Source organism: Elephas maximus, chromosome 5, assembly GCF_024166365.1.
Source record: "Elephas maximus indicus isolate mEleMax1 chromosome 5, mEleMax1 primary haplotype, whole genome shotgun sequence".
Taxonomy (NCBI): Eukaryota; Metazoa; Chordata; class Mammalia; order Proboscidea; family Elephantidae; genus Elephas; species Elephas maximus.
Genome location: NC_064823.1, coordinates 161,081,672 through 161,098,302, shown reverse-complemented (window position 1 = coordinate 161,098,302; position 16,631 = coordinate 161,081,672). Strand labels below are relative to the sequence as shown.

The 16,631-nt window shown below is 43.1% G+C and overlaps 1 protein-coding gene across 1 annotated transcript in view; it reads left to right on the top strand.

Annotated features, from left to right (window-relative positions):
- LOC126077351 (DNA polymerase nu-like) overlaps positions 1–16,631 on the top strand; it is a 115,545-nt gene that overhangs the window by 15,732 nt on the left and 83,182 nt on the right. Inside the window, exon 2 of the mRNA XM_049886606.1 lies at positions 382–526. Coding sequence (XP_049742563.1) covers positions 388–526 — 139 coding nt within the window. The 5' untranslated portion in view covers positions 382–387. The remainder of the gene's footprint in view (positions 1–381; positions 527–16,631) is intronic.

Sequence of the window (16,631 nt, the reverse complement as noted above, 5' to 3'; positions counted from 1 at the left end):
TAGGATGACAGCTTATGTATCTACCCTAACTACCCAAGTCAGCTATAAATGATTTTTGTGTTACTAGATTTTTTCAAACCTATTGCAGCTATTTTTTCAACCTCAGGAAGTATTTGAGTAGATTGCTTGCTTCAAAATTGGTTGAATATGTTCTTTAGTTTGATCTTTGTTTACCGAAATAATCCACTTGAGCCTCTTAACTTTTTTTGCTTTTTATTCTTACTGTCCTGTCTATTATGGGAGTAATTGATAGCCGTTTACTGTGGTTGTTATTAATATAGTAATTTTTATGAAAGGCTCAGTGCATAAGTTTTTCAAATAACTTGTGTTTCTTATTTTGCAGTCTCAAAATTAATATATGGGCATTTATCTTATGTTTAGGCTTTTATGAAAATGGAAAATTCTGAGGCATTTGTAGGCTTTGATCTCTATAAGACACCGCTCTCCAGTATTGCTCAGAAGATTATGTCTGCTATGCACTCAGTTGATTTAGTGGATTCTGAGAATTTGAGAGAGAGTGAAAAGAGTGAGTAATTTTTATGAACCTTTCTGGGTTTTGTTGCATTGATATTTTTAAGGCTAAGATTTGAAAATGAAATGCCACAAAATTATTCCCTAGAACTTTGTGTAGGAAAATCCCATGCCTACAAATAAGTGACACTTGGCACTCCCTCCCCACACACACACACTACCTCCTGGCTCAGTGCTGCCTGAGCTTCTGGCATTTCTGTCAAACATTTTCTGAGAATTTGCATTATGTGTTTAAGTGTCCTCAAAAGAGATGGACTCTTTCACAGTGCCTCTAGCTTCACCTTGGCCCTCAGGTCACTGAACCTGTACATAGTATTTGGGCTATTGTGTATGGTGGATAAGAGAAGTGCTTTTGATAGTACATGTATTGTATTACAGTAGAAATATAAACCTTGATGCGACAAAGATCAGTGCATTTGTATACAGATGTGTTTATGACAGGAGCCCTGGTGGCGTGGTGGTTAAGCACTTGGCTGCTAACCAGAAGGTTGGTGGTTTGAACCCACCAGCTTCTCCACAGGCGATAGATGTGGCAGTCTGCTTCTGTAAAGATTTACAGCCTTGGAGTCCCTGTGGGGCAGTTCTCCTCTGTCCTAGAGGGTTGCTATGAGTCAGCATCAACTCGACAGCAATGGGTTTGGTTTGATTTTTTTGATGTTTTTGATGTGTGCATTAGGTGATATTTACAGCAGAAAAAACAGTGACATACGCGCACAAGTATAGCTGAAATGTTTGGAACTTCACAGTTATATATATTTTTTGCTACTAGCAGAGCAGTTTTAATTTTAAATTTGCAAGTTGGGTCCAATAATTTGTAGTTTGTAGGTGATTGAAATATAATTAAGTAATTATTTTGAGGTGAAATAATTGAGAATATTACCAAATATTAAAGCAAAAGCTGTTATAAATGCTATTTGTTATTTAAGATATAGTAGCACTTAACATTTTGATCTGTTCACATTCAGGCATCTATGATTGTGTGCCTTACTACAAAAGAAGTCACTAATAAGTAAGCCAGGAAGGATTTTTGGGTTTGGACTACTTACCTAAGAATTGATAATGCTTTGGACAGAGTGATGGGGATATTAAAGAAAGATAAGAGAAATATGTAAACATCAAAGAGATTTCTCATTTATTCCACATACTTACCTTTCTAAAGTAAAAGAACAAGTAGCACTTGACAGGTCGAAATGTACTTCCCTTCAAAAAGTTGTAATAAGAATAATGAAATACCTCTGGTGGCTACAGTGAGTCTCTACTGAGAAAAATTTATGGCAGTCAGCGCATCTCATGTCAACTCCTGTCCTGTTCCTGAACTAGCCTCTTAAAATCCTAGTTTTTCTAAAGATTACTCAGAAGATAACGGGAAAAGATTACATTGCTTTTCTGCCAGCTATTCTTGGATTTGGACAAACAGTAGAAATATCTAAAGGATTTTATATACTCTCTTGCTGTGTAACAACATTACTAAAGACTTCCAAAAAACAACCCAAACCTGTTGCCATCGAGTTAATTCCGATATATTGTGACCTGGTAGGACAGGGTAAAACTTCCCCATGGGGTTTTGAAGGCTGTAAATCTTTATGGAAGCAGACAGCCACATGTTCCAACCACTGGCCGCTTCGGTTAGCAGCCAAGTGCCTAACCACTGTACCACCAGGGCGCCTCTACTATAAACTTAATGACTTAAGGTAACATACATTATTATCTCACAGTTTCTGTGGATCAGGCAAGGCTACAGTCAAGGTGTCTGCCGGGACTTGTCTCATCTGAGCATCCAGAAGGGGAGGATTTGCTTCCAAGTTGACGTGGTTGTTGGCAGAATTCTGTTCTTGGATGTTCTTGGACTGAGGGCCTCCGTTTTGTGCTGGCTGTCGGCTCCAGCTGCCCTCACTTCCCTTCTACGTGGCCATGTGGCCCCGTCCATTGGCAGCTTCACAATACCAAGCTTGCTTTTTCAAAGCCACTGAGAGTCTCCCTTGCAAGGCTGACGTTACAGTCTTATGTAACCACATGCATCCTATTGCCTTTGCTGTATTCTCTGGGTTAGAAACTATTCAGCAAGTCCAACCCACACTCCAGAGGAGGGGGTTACTCAAGGGTGTGAATACCAGGAAGCAGGGATCATGGGACCACCTTAGAGTCTGTCTCCCACAGATCCCTACCGGTTTTATTCTTATTTCATGTGAACCTGAATTAAAGATGAATTGTTACTGGTTTTTTACAGGCGATGATCAACTTAAGACTTAATCGATTCCTGGACTCTTGTCAGATTCTTATTTCTCTCAAGTAAAATATTACAAATCAGGATTTTGTATATGAAAACCCATTTCATATCAAGTAAATATAATTGAAAATAAAAATCTAATGGAAATAAACTACAGATACTTGCTTTTACAAACACTAAGGAAGTAAAATCAAATATTAAAACTGCGTGGTATATATCACTTTGGGTTCTAATTTTCTGATCTCCTAGACAGACTGAGGTATCTCAAAATATAAATCCAATAAAGATTAGACTGTGTTATCTTTTCCTGATAAATTTTCTTGCAACAAGCATAGATCTTTATTTAAAAGCCTTTTGCTGTGAAAAACATTAAAATGCAGAAACTTAGAATACAGCTTCATGAATTAACAGGAAGAGAACATCCGTGTAGCTACCACTGACATTGCCAGCGTATCAAAATTTCCTTCTCATTTACAACCCTCTCCTCGCTTAAAAGTAACCATTATCCTGACTTTTATGGCAACTACTTCCTAATCGCAGGCATTAAAAAAAAATTTTTTTTTTTTAATTTTTATTGTAGTTTAGATGAGGGTTTACAGAGCAAACTAGTTTCTCATTAAACAATTAATACACATGGTTTTGTGAGATTGGTTGCCAACCCCATGAATGTCAACACTCTCCCTTTCTCGACCTTGGGTTTCCTATTACCAGCTTTCCTGTCCCCTCCTGCCTCTTCTCGTCCTCGCGCCTGGGATGGTGTGCCCATTTAGTCTCGTTTTGTTTTATGGGCCTCTTTTAATCTTTGGCTGAAGGGTGAACCTCAGAAGTGACCTCATTACTGAGCTATGAGGGCGTCTGGGGGATCATATTCTCTGGGTTTCTCCAGTCTCTGTCACACCAGCAAGTCTGGTCTTTTGTGTGTGTGTGTGTGTGAGTTAGAATTTTGTTCTACATTTTTCTCCAGCTCTGCTGGGGACCTTCTATTGTGATCCCTGTCAGAGCAATTGGTGGTGGTAGATGGGCACCATGTAGTTGTGCTGGACTCAGTCTGGTGGAGGCTGTGGTAGTTGTGGTCCATTAGTCCTTTGGACTAATCTTTTCCTTGTGTCACTGGTTTTCTTCAATCTCCCTTGCTCCAGATGGGGTGAGACCAGTGGAATATCTTAGATGGCCGCTCACAAGTTTTTAAGACCCCAGGCACTACTCACCAAAGTAGGACATAGAACATTTTCCTTATAAACTCTGTTATGCTGGTTGAGCTAGATGTTCCCCAAGACTGTGGTCCCCACAGCCCAGTAGTTTGGTCCTTCAGGAAGTTTGGATGTTTCTGTGGAGCTTCCATGACCTAATCACAGGCATTTTATATTGCTCCAAAGATCTTTGGGGCAGAGATGACTAGTTGTGACCACATGGACAAGATCTTGTCAATGCAGTATGAGTTAATGTGCTGTGTGCCATTTACAAGCTAGGCCTGAAGACAGTGAACTTGCTTCCTCTATAGCCTCTTTTGCCTTCCCACCAGTTGACTGATAAAACAGTGTCCTAGAGGATTGTGGAACAAGCTGGAAGGGACCCAGGTCCCGGAGTGATTTCAGGAAACACAGCTGCAGCACCGACCAGGACCACTTACCTCAGAACATGAAACAGAAACAAACTTCCTTTTTGGAAGCCATTGTACGTTGGATCTTTTGTGACTGTAACTTTTTCCTTTTGCGCATACACCTTTAGACTGTCTATGAAATTGGGTTCATTTGACTTAAATTTTATCATTTTAGTGTTCCCTCATGCTGCTGAACGTCTTTGGTAAATACTGGGGCAGAGGCAGTTTTCAGGGTGATTATAGGGGTGTCAGTTGATCTGGTGGTATGTATAGGATTATGCATATGATTAAGCACTTGTTTATTGGTATATGTCTATGTTTTGTCTAAGCACCTATAGAAATAACATTTTCTAATACAGGCTTATTAGGATTCTTTTTTCATTTAACTCAGAGCTTAGAGGTAAATGTGGCATTTTCTGATAATATAGAAATATTTTTATAAATATTACAAGTTAATACAATTTTGAGACCCCTAAAAAGGTAGATATATGTTAAAATCCAGTTCATTAATGTGAAGCATGGTTTTATTCCCACCACCTACTGGAAATTCGGTCATTTCAGGGACAGATACTTAAAACTAAATGACACAGTCTGTCTTTGTGATTATATATGTTCCAGTCAGGAGTATATGGGTGAACATTTTATGCTGTTATTTGTACCACATAAATATAAAATTCTTATGCTCAGTCACTTATTTGCAGTCTTAGATTTTAGTTCCCATTGCCACTTTCCTCATTCAGGCTCTCATTTGTTCCCACCTGGATTTTTTAAGGGTCTCTGTCTTAGTTATCTAGTGCTGCTATAACAGAAATAGCGCAGGTGGCTGGCTTTAACAAACAGATTTATTTTCTCACAGTTTAGGAGGTTGGAAGTCCTAATTCAGGGTGCCAGCTCCAGGGGAGGCTTTCTCTGTTAGCTCTGGAGGAAGGTCCTTGTCTCCTGAGCTTTCTGTTCCTAGACAATCTTCATGTGGCTTGGCATCTTTCTTCCCCCATCTCTGCTGCTTGCTTGTTTCATCTCATATCTCTATAAAGAAAGTGACTCAGACACAGCCTACACTACCCGTGTCTTGTTAGCATAACAAAGACAGCCCATTCCAAAATGGAATTATTACCACAGGTGTGGAGGTTGAGATTTACAACACGTGTGACCGGGCAGGGGAGACACACAGTACAATCCATAACAGTCTCCTAACTGCCGTTTGCCTTCAGTTTATTGCTACTTTGGTCTTTTCTATGCACCGTTACTGAAATTAGCTCAGCCCTTATCCTTGCTGTCTGCAAAGTTGATCTATGAAAACAACTCCATGGGCTCCTATAGAGTGATTTGGCGCCAGCCTCTTCTTTTCAGTCTGTGTTCCACTCCTTCTTTTCCTCTCTTACTTTATGCTCCATTCGGGTTTGACTGCAGATTTCAAACACGTGACTCTTTTCTGTCTTCATCCTTATCCTTTTCTCCCTGCCCTTCACTTCCAACTCTGAATGTTAAAGTCATAAACTGTTTTGCAAGGTCTGCTTAAATAATACTTTCCATTACCAGAATACCAAAATTGGGAAGTAAATTTTTCCTCTGCGTTTAGTTCATATACAGCTCAGTTACAGCACTTACTGTGAAGTCCTTTTTGGTTATTTGTGTAATGCTTTAACTCTTGGTGGATGTCTTGATCACAGCAAGCATTCAAATATTATTTTATATTGGATAATTGATTTTTACAAAAGTCATATCTCCCTAATAAGGTTGCAGATGCCATGAAAGCAGCAAACAGAATTCTCTAGCATCTTCTCGTAACTCCTAACTGTATAGGACATGATAGCTGTGTTATCTTCTACATATAGCTGATAGAAGTGCTGATTGAGCTAGGTGGGTAGAAAGGAACCAAAAGGAATTAACCTGGCTGCACAAGCTGACTTAGATGAGGACAGCCAAATAGTGAAAGGCCCAGTATCTAAAGTTCAAAAGTGCTTTAGTTAATCACCGCTCAGAGAGGCCAGGTGAAGTCAATTCAGAAGATAGGCAAGCAGATACATTACCTCTTTACTGTATTTCTACTATTAGCCTATGTTTATTGGGCTGTAATTATATGCCAAGCATTGCTTTATATAATTTATTTCATGTCATCCTCATGAAAGCCCCTGGAGGAAGTACCAGTTTCAGTGAGGGAACTGAGGCAAAATAATCTGCTTTGAGCCTAACTTATCAGTTGTTAGTGGCAAGATCTTAATTACTATACTCCACCTCATCTCTAACACTTGAAAACAAAGCAGGTGGTAAGTTACTGGAGCTCTACCTATATATTGCTACAGTGCTGTGAATTAATATGGCTCTTCTAGCCATAGTCTTTGTGACTCCCCCACAATGATTGGGTAGGACTATGCAAATAAAGTGCTTATGGTCCACCAAGGGGATTGGACAGCTTGCTAATAATACAAATAAGGTATAGGGCATCCTTGTGGAGGTAGGACCATACAAATAAGGTGTATGGAACCATAAGGGAATTAGTTTTGCCATCTTGCTAGGCTTAAAATAAGCCATCCCAGAGGTGGAAACAGGACCTTCCTACCACCAAGAAGAAGAGACAGGAGCAAAGTGTATGCACTGAGAGCCTAGACCCAGGAGACAGAGCTGTAATGCTGAAGATGGCACAAGATGGCGAGAAGTGGCAGCAGAGAAATGGCAGCAGCAGAACCAGGAGACTGGTGCCAGACAGCACGGTGGGCTTCCTGGCTCCTGGAGCAAGGTGGTTGTGGTGGGTGTGCCGACCCATAGAGCAAGAGAGCTGAGCGCCTCGGGGAGCGGGCAAGAGGCTTCCTGGCAGAGTGGAGTTCCTCCGGGCACTTGGTGGTGGAGCTAGGCCTGCTGACCCACAGAGCGAGAGTGCTGAATGCCTCTGGGCTGAGGCTTACTTGCAGCGTGAGGAGCCTCCAGGCACTTACAGCGGAGCCATAGAGCTTTGTAACACTTGGGTGAGCAGGGCAGAGACTTGTCTGAGGGACTGAGGGGCCGAGGGGGTGAGGACCAGTGAGAGGCCTGCCTGTGGGCACCGCTAAGAAGAAGCTGTCCTGGTGGAAGAACTGTCTCACTGTTACTTCAATGTGAGCATGCTGTGTGAGTCCTCTGTGGCCATCGCGAAGGATTACTGAACCTAGCAGCAAAGTAGAGAGTGCTGCGGGAGGGACGGTTGATGTCAGAATTACTGAACCTAGCAGCAAAGTAGAGAGTGCTGCGGGAGGGACGGTTGATGTCAGAATTAGTAAAAAAAAAAAAAAAAAAAGTCAGAGAGAAACCCCAAGAGATGGCCCCTGGACAACCCTTTTAAGTCAATGCTTAAGTCACTCCTGAGGTTCGCCCTTCAGCCAAAGATTAGGCCCATAAAACAAAACGAGACTTAATGGGCACATCAGCCCAGGAGCAGGGACAAGGCAGGAGGGGACAGGAAAGTGGGTAATAGGGAACCCATAGTCAAGAAGGGGAGAGTGTGGATGTGTCACGGGATTGGCAGCCAATGTCCCAGAAAGGTATGTGCGTTGTTTAATGGAAAACTAATTTGCTCTGTAAACCTTCATTTAAAGCACAATAAAAAAATAAAAAGGTTAGAAAGAGGAGTTATGTCTGACCTCTACTTCACAGCAGTCAGCTTTGGGCTGTTGATGCCTATGATTCGCCTCCTCCATTGTGAAGTGAGACGAGGAGATCCTATACGCTGCCATGCCATTTTTTCATATGTCTGTACATGGGGAACAAGGGTTCTAGTCTCTAGGGAAGAGGGTTTGGTACAAACCAGCCTGGCTTCCAGAATTTCAGTTAGGCCAGCACTTACTACCTCTTCCTGCAAAAGGGATCTGGAAAGTGGTTCATGGAGTTGTTAGGTGCCTTTGAGTTGGTTCAGACTCATAGCAACCATATGTACAACAGAACAAAACCCTGCTTGGTCTGTGCCATCCTCACCATCATTGTCATGTTTGAGCCCGTGGTTGCAGCCACTGTATTAATCCATTTTGTTGAGGGTTTTCCTCTTTTTTGCTGACTCTCTACTAAGCACTAGTAAAGTCATGGTTACATGTCTTATCTGGTTCTTCCTGCTTGTTAGAGTTACTTTGGCCCCCCTCCCTGATCCCACTATGGTAGGGACGAGATTGCTCAGCGTTGATTGACACTTCCATTCTGGATTGGTGCAAGAACCGAGAGAATAAGATTTTCATATAGACACTGTGTTCTGTTTTATCACACCCCCCCTTCTTGTTAACCCATGTTAACAACTAAGCATGTGTGTTTTATGTTTTTGCGTGTTTCTTTCCATGATTATAATTACAGCTTGTGTGTGTGTGTGTGCACGTATGCGAGAGGTTGTGCTGTGCCAATCAGATCCCCCTTTTCTCCAATGGGATTGGCTAAAGCGTTTGTTGCAGCCACATCACATTTCAGCTTCCCCCTCAGCTCAATCCTTAAGATCCCTAAGAGCACTGCAGTAAACTTCCTGCACACAAATCCCGAAGTGATTCCTGGGGAACCTGATCTGCTATGGGGTTGGTGCCCAGAGTGGTCTGAGAAAGCAGACAAGGTGTTTGGAGTTGCATCACCCTCAGGCAGGCTGGCGATGCTGACTTCCCAAGGTGTAAGCGGAATACTAATAGTCTCTGGCAGATGGCAGTGTTGCAGTTAAAAGTTTCACCAGAGGTGGACTGATGTAGCATGTCAGTAGAAGCAGCTGCACTGCTGAGACAGGGCGCTAAGTATTGGTGAAGTACAGGGCAATGGAAGACAGTGGAACTCAGGGACTGTTGATAGAGACAATAGATCCTTTGGAAAAAAAAGACAGAGGATGATTACTCAGCAATTAAAGGCTAAATGTGAAAGCCAGAGGGCTTCCTTGGCAGCCTACAAAGATAATTATTAACTGCAGCCACAGGCCCAAGACTTAATCCTAAAAATTGCAGGGCTCTGGAGAAAGTTGATTTCTCAACCCTGGCAGGTCTGCTTCCTCAAGGTCAGGGCCTGGATCTGAAAGAAGAGGACTATAGCCTGAGATACGGAATGGTAACATCTGGGTTGATGCGTTAAAATCTTGACTCAGCGGATACCCTTAACCCTCTGAATCTGCAGAAGTGGCCTACTCCTCTGTTAGGCCAGAGCTCCCCCCTTGCAGGAAGACAGTGCAGAGACTGCTGTCTTCAAAGGCAGTACATGCTCCCTCAGGATCTGTCACCTCACATAACCAGGCCAAGATTTACTGGACCTGCTAAGGGAGAGTGTGAGACAGAGTCCAGTCCCAGACAAAAACCATATAGTAATTTGAACAGGAAAAGCTTAATATCAAATTACTAAATAGTAATGGAATTTGCTCCCAAGGAGTAAAGAGAGATCTGCAGAACACAGGAATAGAGCAGATACAGGGAGCAGCTACTGCCCCTAGGCCTGAGGTCGTATACAGAAAAAAGGAATAAGTTTGTAAGAGGCACTCCTCTCATGGCTGAGATTCTGACCTCCTCGGAGAGGGTGTGAATATAACCGACTGCATGGCCAAGAAGTTTACTGAGTTGCTGCAGACTAAGGCTGGCAAACAGGAAACTACTTATGGGGTATAGCTGAACTAATGTACTGAGATGCTGGCTGGGGTGTTTTGGAATTCACTGGGAAATTGCCCATGGGAATCTATTGAAACTTGCTGGGAAGCTAGCTGGAGAAACTGCAAACTAGCTGGGATCTAGTAGGGATGCTGCTGAAACTAGCCGGGTGTGAGTGCCACTGGGTGTCTGGCACACCGTCCAAGAGCTGCAGGATCAAGAAGAAAGCTAAGCACACTGGAACAAGGAAGAGAAGCCCCTTCCTCTTGCAGCGTTCCTCCAGCACCATCTACTGACAAAGCTTAGCATTGTGTCAGCTGGTAAGGGAGAAGTATTTAGAGTCAAGATCCATTATTACAAACAGGACAATGAAGGTTGGATTTGTAGCTGAGAAGCAATAAATTGATACTTCTTACGAGGAAGAAAGAAACTAACCACAAACGAACTGCAGAACCTAACCGGCATGTACCTGCCGGGCCTGGGACTGGATTTTGAGGGTGCTGGATCAAGGGATATGGAATTAAGGTTGGAAAAGAAGGGTTTACTGAGATGGAAGCATACCTTAGGGGTGCAAGATCTAACACCCTGACAAGGATTCTAAGAGTTGGTGTTAACATGCTTCTAGGATGGCTCTTAGTACCTTAGAGGAGATGGCTCACACTTAAATGAAGTAGAAGGTTTAGAACTGCCATGGAAGATGTGAAAAAGGATAAAAGCCCTCAGATAGATGACGTGTTACATTATGGCCATGTTATGTAAGGCTGGAAAACTTAGCAAATAACAGTGTTCTGCAGGAGAGCCCAGAAGATATATCATTTACCAAAGCAGAAGGAGTGCTGCGGTAAGAGTGGCACCAGCTTTACTGAGGACCTTTGTGGGCCAGGGCTGATGGTAGGAGATACTCCCTGATGAATGGGGGTGGGGTGGGGTAGGGTGGAGTTTGATAGGATCCTAAAATTGAGTCCAGGTAGTAGTGCTTAATTGTCAGAAGCACAGTAGGCACAATTATAAAGAGTGGTTTCAGATCTGGAGCTGATTGACTGAAGGAGAGGTCAGGTCCCCAGGAGGAAGGACCTGTAATACTGTGGCCAGTATGTATGGTAATTCTTCCTTCTGTCCTTCCCCCAGAAGGGCGTATGGCCATTTACCCTGGAACTTATACGTAGAGGGATACTTGAACATTTCAGGGGCAGTTGGGCACAGAATCCAGTATAGCATCAATACCTGGAGACTCGAAGTGTCAGTACGGTTCTTCTGTTAGTGTAAAAAAGGCATGGCAGAGGCATCTGACCACCAGCTTCACGAGGGGGAGAGGATCACCGTCAGTGTTGGCCCAAGGCTGATCCCTATGAAGCAGAAGTCAGACATACCTCTTCTCTCCAACCGTTTTACCAATTCTGACACCAGCCATGCCTCTCATGGCACTCTACTTCTCTGGTGGGTTCAATAATTCATTGCAATGGCCACACAGAACTCACAGACAATACTCACGATTATGGGCTTTATTAGGGAAGTAAGAGGTTACAACTCAGGATCAGGAATGACTCAGGATACAGTTTTTCAGTCAGGACAGCATCTTGGCCGTGTCCATAGGCAGGCCTCTCCCTCATCCTCAGCCCCGTGGCCCCTTGGGCCTCTTGGGCCAGCCTGGCCTCTGCCCTGCTTGGGCAAGTGTTATAAAGCTCTTTAGCTCCACTGATAAATGTTCAGAGGTAACCCACTCCACCAGCAAGCCTCCTGCCTGAAGGTGCTCAGCTTCCTTACTCCATGGGCTGGAAAGCCCACTGCACCATCTCCTGCCTGTCTCTTGGTTCTGCTGCCTCTGCCGCTGCCGTTTCTTTGTCACTGCTTCTTGGCATCTGTCTCCATCTCCGGTGTTAAAGCTGCGTCTCTCTCTCTTGGGCCTAGGAGGTTCTCAGCGCAAGGGATCCTGGGTCCAAAGGACACACTCCACCCTAGCTCTTCTTTCTTGATGGTAGCGAGGTCCCCCCATCCCCACTCTGGGATGGCTCATTTTAAACCTAGTGGTATGGCAAAACTGACCAATCCCCTTGGTAGGGTTCCATACAGCTTATTTGCATGGTCTCATCCCTACAAGGGTGCCATGCACTGTATTTGCATTATTAGTAAGCTGTCCAAATTCCCTTGGTGGGCCACAAAAGCACCTCATTTGCATAGTCCCACCCAGTCATTTGGTGGGAGTTAAAAGACCATGGCTAAAAAAACCATATAAAAGCAATCCATAGCATTGTAGTTAGAGTGGGGCCATAGGAGGATCAAGCAATAAATAAGTCTTGTTTCAGATCTGACTCATAGTGGGTGTCTACTGGGTTCATGGACCCACTTGGTAGCCATTTTCCAGATCGCCATGTTATTTGACATGGACATTTTGTCGGTAGAACACCCACATAGGTTAAGAGCCACTGTAGTGAGAAAGTCCAAGTGGAAGACTGAAATTGTCTCCCCACAGCCAAGATAGTAAATAAAAAGCAATATGGCAACCCAGGAGGAATAGCAGACGTTAGTACTCACCTAAAAGATCTAAAGGATTCAGGGGAGAGGGTGGTACCTATCATATTTCCATTTAATTCATCAGTCTGATACTTGTAAAAGCCAGATGGAATCTGGAGGATAACTAACTACCACACACTCAATCAAGTAATAGCCCTGATGACAGCTGCTGTGCTGGATGTGATATATGCAATTAACAAGACCTCAGGTACAGGATATGCAGTTATTGATCTGGTGAATGCATTGTTTTATAGCCCTGTCAGAAACAAAGATAAGAAATAGTTCACATTCACTTGGAATGGACAGCAGTATAAATTTGCAGTCTTGCCCCAGGGCAGGGTTATTAAGTGGTCCACTGTTTTGATGGCATCATGTTCATCACATGGCATGTGCAAGAAATGGCAAGTAGCTTGGAGGTCTTAGTGTCTGAGAGGTATAAACCCAACAAAAAATTCGGAGGTTGACCATAACTGAAATTTTCAGAATCTAGTGGTCTGGGAGTATGCTAGGATATTCACTTCCAAGTAAAGGAGAAATTATTGCATTTTGCACTTTCCACCACCAAGAGGACATGGAATGAAGGATATTATTGCTGATGTCAGACGGATCTTGGCCAAAAGCAGACAATACCAGAAAGATATTTACCTGTGTTTTACTTACTATGCAAGGACATTCGACTGTGTGAATCATAAAAAAATTATGGATAACATTACGAAGAATGGGAATTCCAGAACACTTAATTGTGCTCATGCAAAATCTATATGAGAATCAAGAGGCAATCATTTGAGCAGAGTAAAGGGATACTGCATGGTTTAGAATTGGAAAAGGTGTACAACAGGGTTGTATCCTTTCACCTTACTTATGCAATCTGTGCTGAACAAATAATCTGAGAAGCTGGACTACATGAAGAAGAATGCAGCATCAGGATTGGAAGAAGAGTCATTAACAACCTGTGCTATGCAAATGACACAACCTTGCTTGCCAAAAATGAAGATGGCTTGCACTGATGAAGATCAAAGACTACACAGCCTTCAATATGGACTACACCTAAATATGAATGCGAAGAAAACTAAAATCCTGACAATTGGGCCAATAAACAATAAATTAAGAAGAAGTTCAGGTCAGTAATTTCATCCTACATGAATCAATAATCAATGCCCTTGGAAGCAGCAGTCGAAATCAAATGATGTATTGGGCAAATCTGTGGCAGAAGACCTCTTTAAAGTTTTTTTTTTTTTTAATTTGTATTGTGCTTTAAGTGAAAGTTTACAAATCAAGTCAGTCTCTCACACAAAAACCCATATACACCTTGCTACACACTCCCAATTACTCTCGCCCTAATGAGACAGTCTGCTTTCTCCCTCCACTCTCTCTTTTCATGCCCTTTTGCCAGCTTCTAACCCCTCTACCCTCTCATCTCCCCTCCAGGCAGGAGATGCCAACATAGTCTCAAGTGTCCACCTGATCCAAGAAGCTCACTCCTCACCAGCATCCCTCTCCAACCCATTGTCTCTTTAAAGTTTTAAAAAGTAAAGATGTCACTTTGATGACAAAGGTGCACCTGACCCAAGTCCTGGTCTTTTCAGTTACCTCACATGCATGCAGAAGCTGGACAATGTAAAAGGAAGAGAGAAGAAGAATTGATGCGTTTGAACTGTGGTGTTGGTGAAGAATATTGACTATACCATGGGCTGCCAGAAGGATGAACAACTCAATCTTAAAAGAAATATAACCAGAATATTCCTTAGAAGTGAGAATGAGGAGACTTCAACTTGCTTACTTTGGACACAGCATCAGGAAAGACCAATCACTAGAAAAATACATCATATTTGATAAAGTGGAGGATCAGTGAAAACGAGGAAAACATTCAGTGAGATGGATTGACGCAATAGCCAAAACAATGCACACAAACATACCAACGATCATGAAGCTGGCACAGTACTGGGCAATGTTTTGTTCTGTTATACATAAGGTCGCTATGAGTCAGAGCCAATTTGACAGCACCTAACATCAACCACAAATAACCACTAAGAAGGAAGCACAACACCTGTTTGGCTTCTGGAGGGCGAGGCCACATATTCCATATTTGGGAATATTGCTCCAACACATATACCGGGTGACAGTAAAAGCTACCAGCTTCATGTAGGGCCCAGAGTAGGCAAGCACTCTAAAACAGGCCCAGGCTATGATGAAAGTGGGCCAGCTACTTAGCCTTATAATCCAACAAACCTTATGGTATTAGAGGTGTCTGTGGTGGAAAAAGGTCCATGTGAATTTATGGCAAAGCCCTAATAGGAGAATAACAATGTAGATTCCTAGGAATTAGGAGCAAGGCAATGCCATCTGCAGTGAAGAATTATACATTAAAAAAAAAAAAAAAAAACTAAAAAACTCCTGCCATACTACTAGCCTCTGGTACAGTTGAACATGAGACCATGGAGGGACATCAATGACCATGAGGGCAGAACTGCCCATCATGAACTGGTTTTGTGAGACCCACCAAATCATAAGGTGAGCTGGGCCTGCATCAATCCATTGTAAGTAGGAAGTGGTTCATCTAGTATTAGGCACAATTAGGCCAGCAGGCACAACTAAACTGTGCAAGAAGGCAGCCCAGGCCCCTGTGACATCATCCCTTTTGGCACTGGTACATTTTATAGTCATGAAGTCTTACAACCAGCTGATAGAGGAGAAAAAAGGTTGAGCTTGGTTCAAAAATGGGTTAGCTCAGAATATGGATGCAAGCCAAAAATTGTAGGTACACCACAGCCTGACATGGGGGAAGAGCCCTAAAAGATAATGTTGAGGGAGAATCCAGTGGGTAGAGTTTTGAGCAGTACACTTGATCATGGAAAGAGAAGTGACCCCAAGGTTAGAAAATATTTAGGCCTCTAAGCAATGGTGAATGGCTCGGCTGGTTGGTCAGGGGCTAGAAATAAAAAGATTGGAATATCAGCGACAAAGAGGTCTTGGAGTGAGGCATGTGGATGGATTTATGGGAATGGGCATGAAATATATCTCACCAAAGAACATCCACCACAGAGGAGGCATAAAACAACTGTGTTAATAGAATGACTTGGTTACTTGGCATCTGCCAGCCTCTGTCATCTGCTATCCCAGTGTTGGCACACTGAACTCTTCAGTGGAATAACTTGGGGATGGTGTGGAGGCTGTATATGGGTCTAACAGTATGGTGCTCCACTCGCCAGTGGTGAGGTAGGTCTCATTTCTGCTGAGTGTCCACCCTTCCAACAATAGAGACCAACGCTGAGTCCCTAGTACTACCATTTGAGAAGAACAATAAATCACTTTTGGCAAGTTGACAATACAGAACACCTTGGACCCAAAGAATGTAGTGATTCATCTTAACTGGAACTGATAGAAGTTTCAGTCCTGGGCCCATTTGCAGGGCCTCCGTCAGCTCCATTTCTCAAGGCTTACAGAGCATTCACAGGATCCTGCATAATATCTCATTGAGTTTAGAGACCCACTTTACATCAGAGGAGCTGTAGCAACAGGCCCATGATAGTGGGATCCACTATTTCTTTTACATACCACACACACAAGAACTGCCAGCCTGAGAGCACAATGGAACAGCCTACTGAAGGAGCTACCCTGGTGCCAACTTGGCAGTGATACCCTGCACTGAATCAACAGTGACCTTCAGCGTGCAGTGTACACTGCAAATCAAGGACTCTTCTATGGTGCAGTGTTCCCAATATGTATAATAAATGGATCTGGGAACTAAAATGTGGAAGTAGGAGTGACCCTGCTTACCATCACTCACAGTGACCCACTTAAGAAATTTGTGTTTCTCTTCCCCCACAACTATGGGTTCTACAGATTTAGAGGTCTTTACTCCCAGAGGGGAAGCACTTCTACCAGAGGACTCAGGAAGAGTGCTACCTGCTACCTGCTACCTGCTCATTTCAAGTTCCTTGTGCCTAGAGACTAGCAGGCAAGGGATGTAATCTGAATCCTGCAGGAGTTTGTTGTTGCCGTTAGGTGCCATCAAGTCAGTTCCGAATCATAGCTGCCCTATGTACAACAGAACCAGAGCTTTGAACTGGTACTTCCTGGTTGAGTCATGGCTCAGGAAGTGAAACCAGAACAAGACCGGAATTTTTAAAATTTGGGTAAAGTGGAACAATAATTGGAACCGGAAAAATATGGGTTGAAGCACTGCTAGCAACTTAAACTT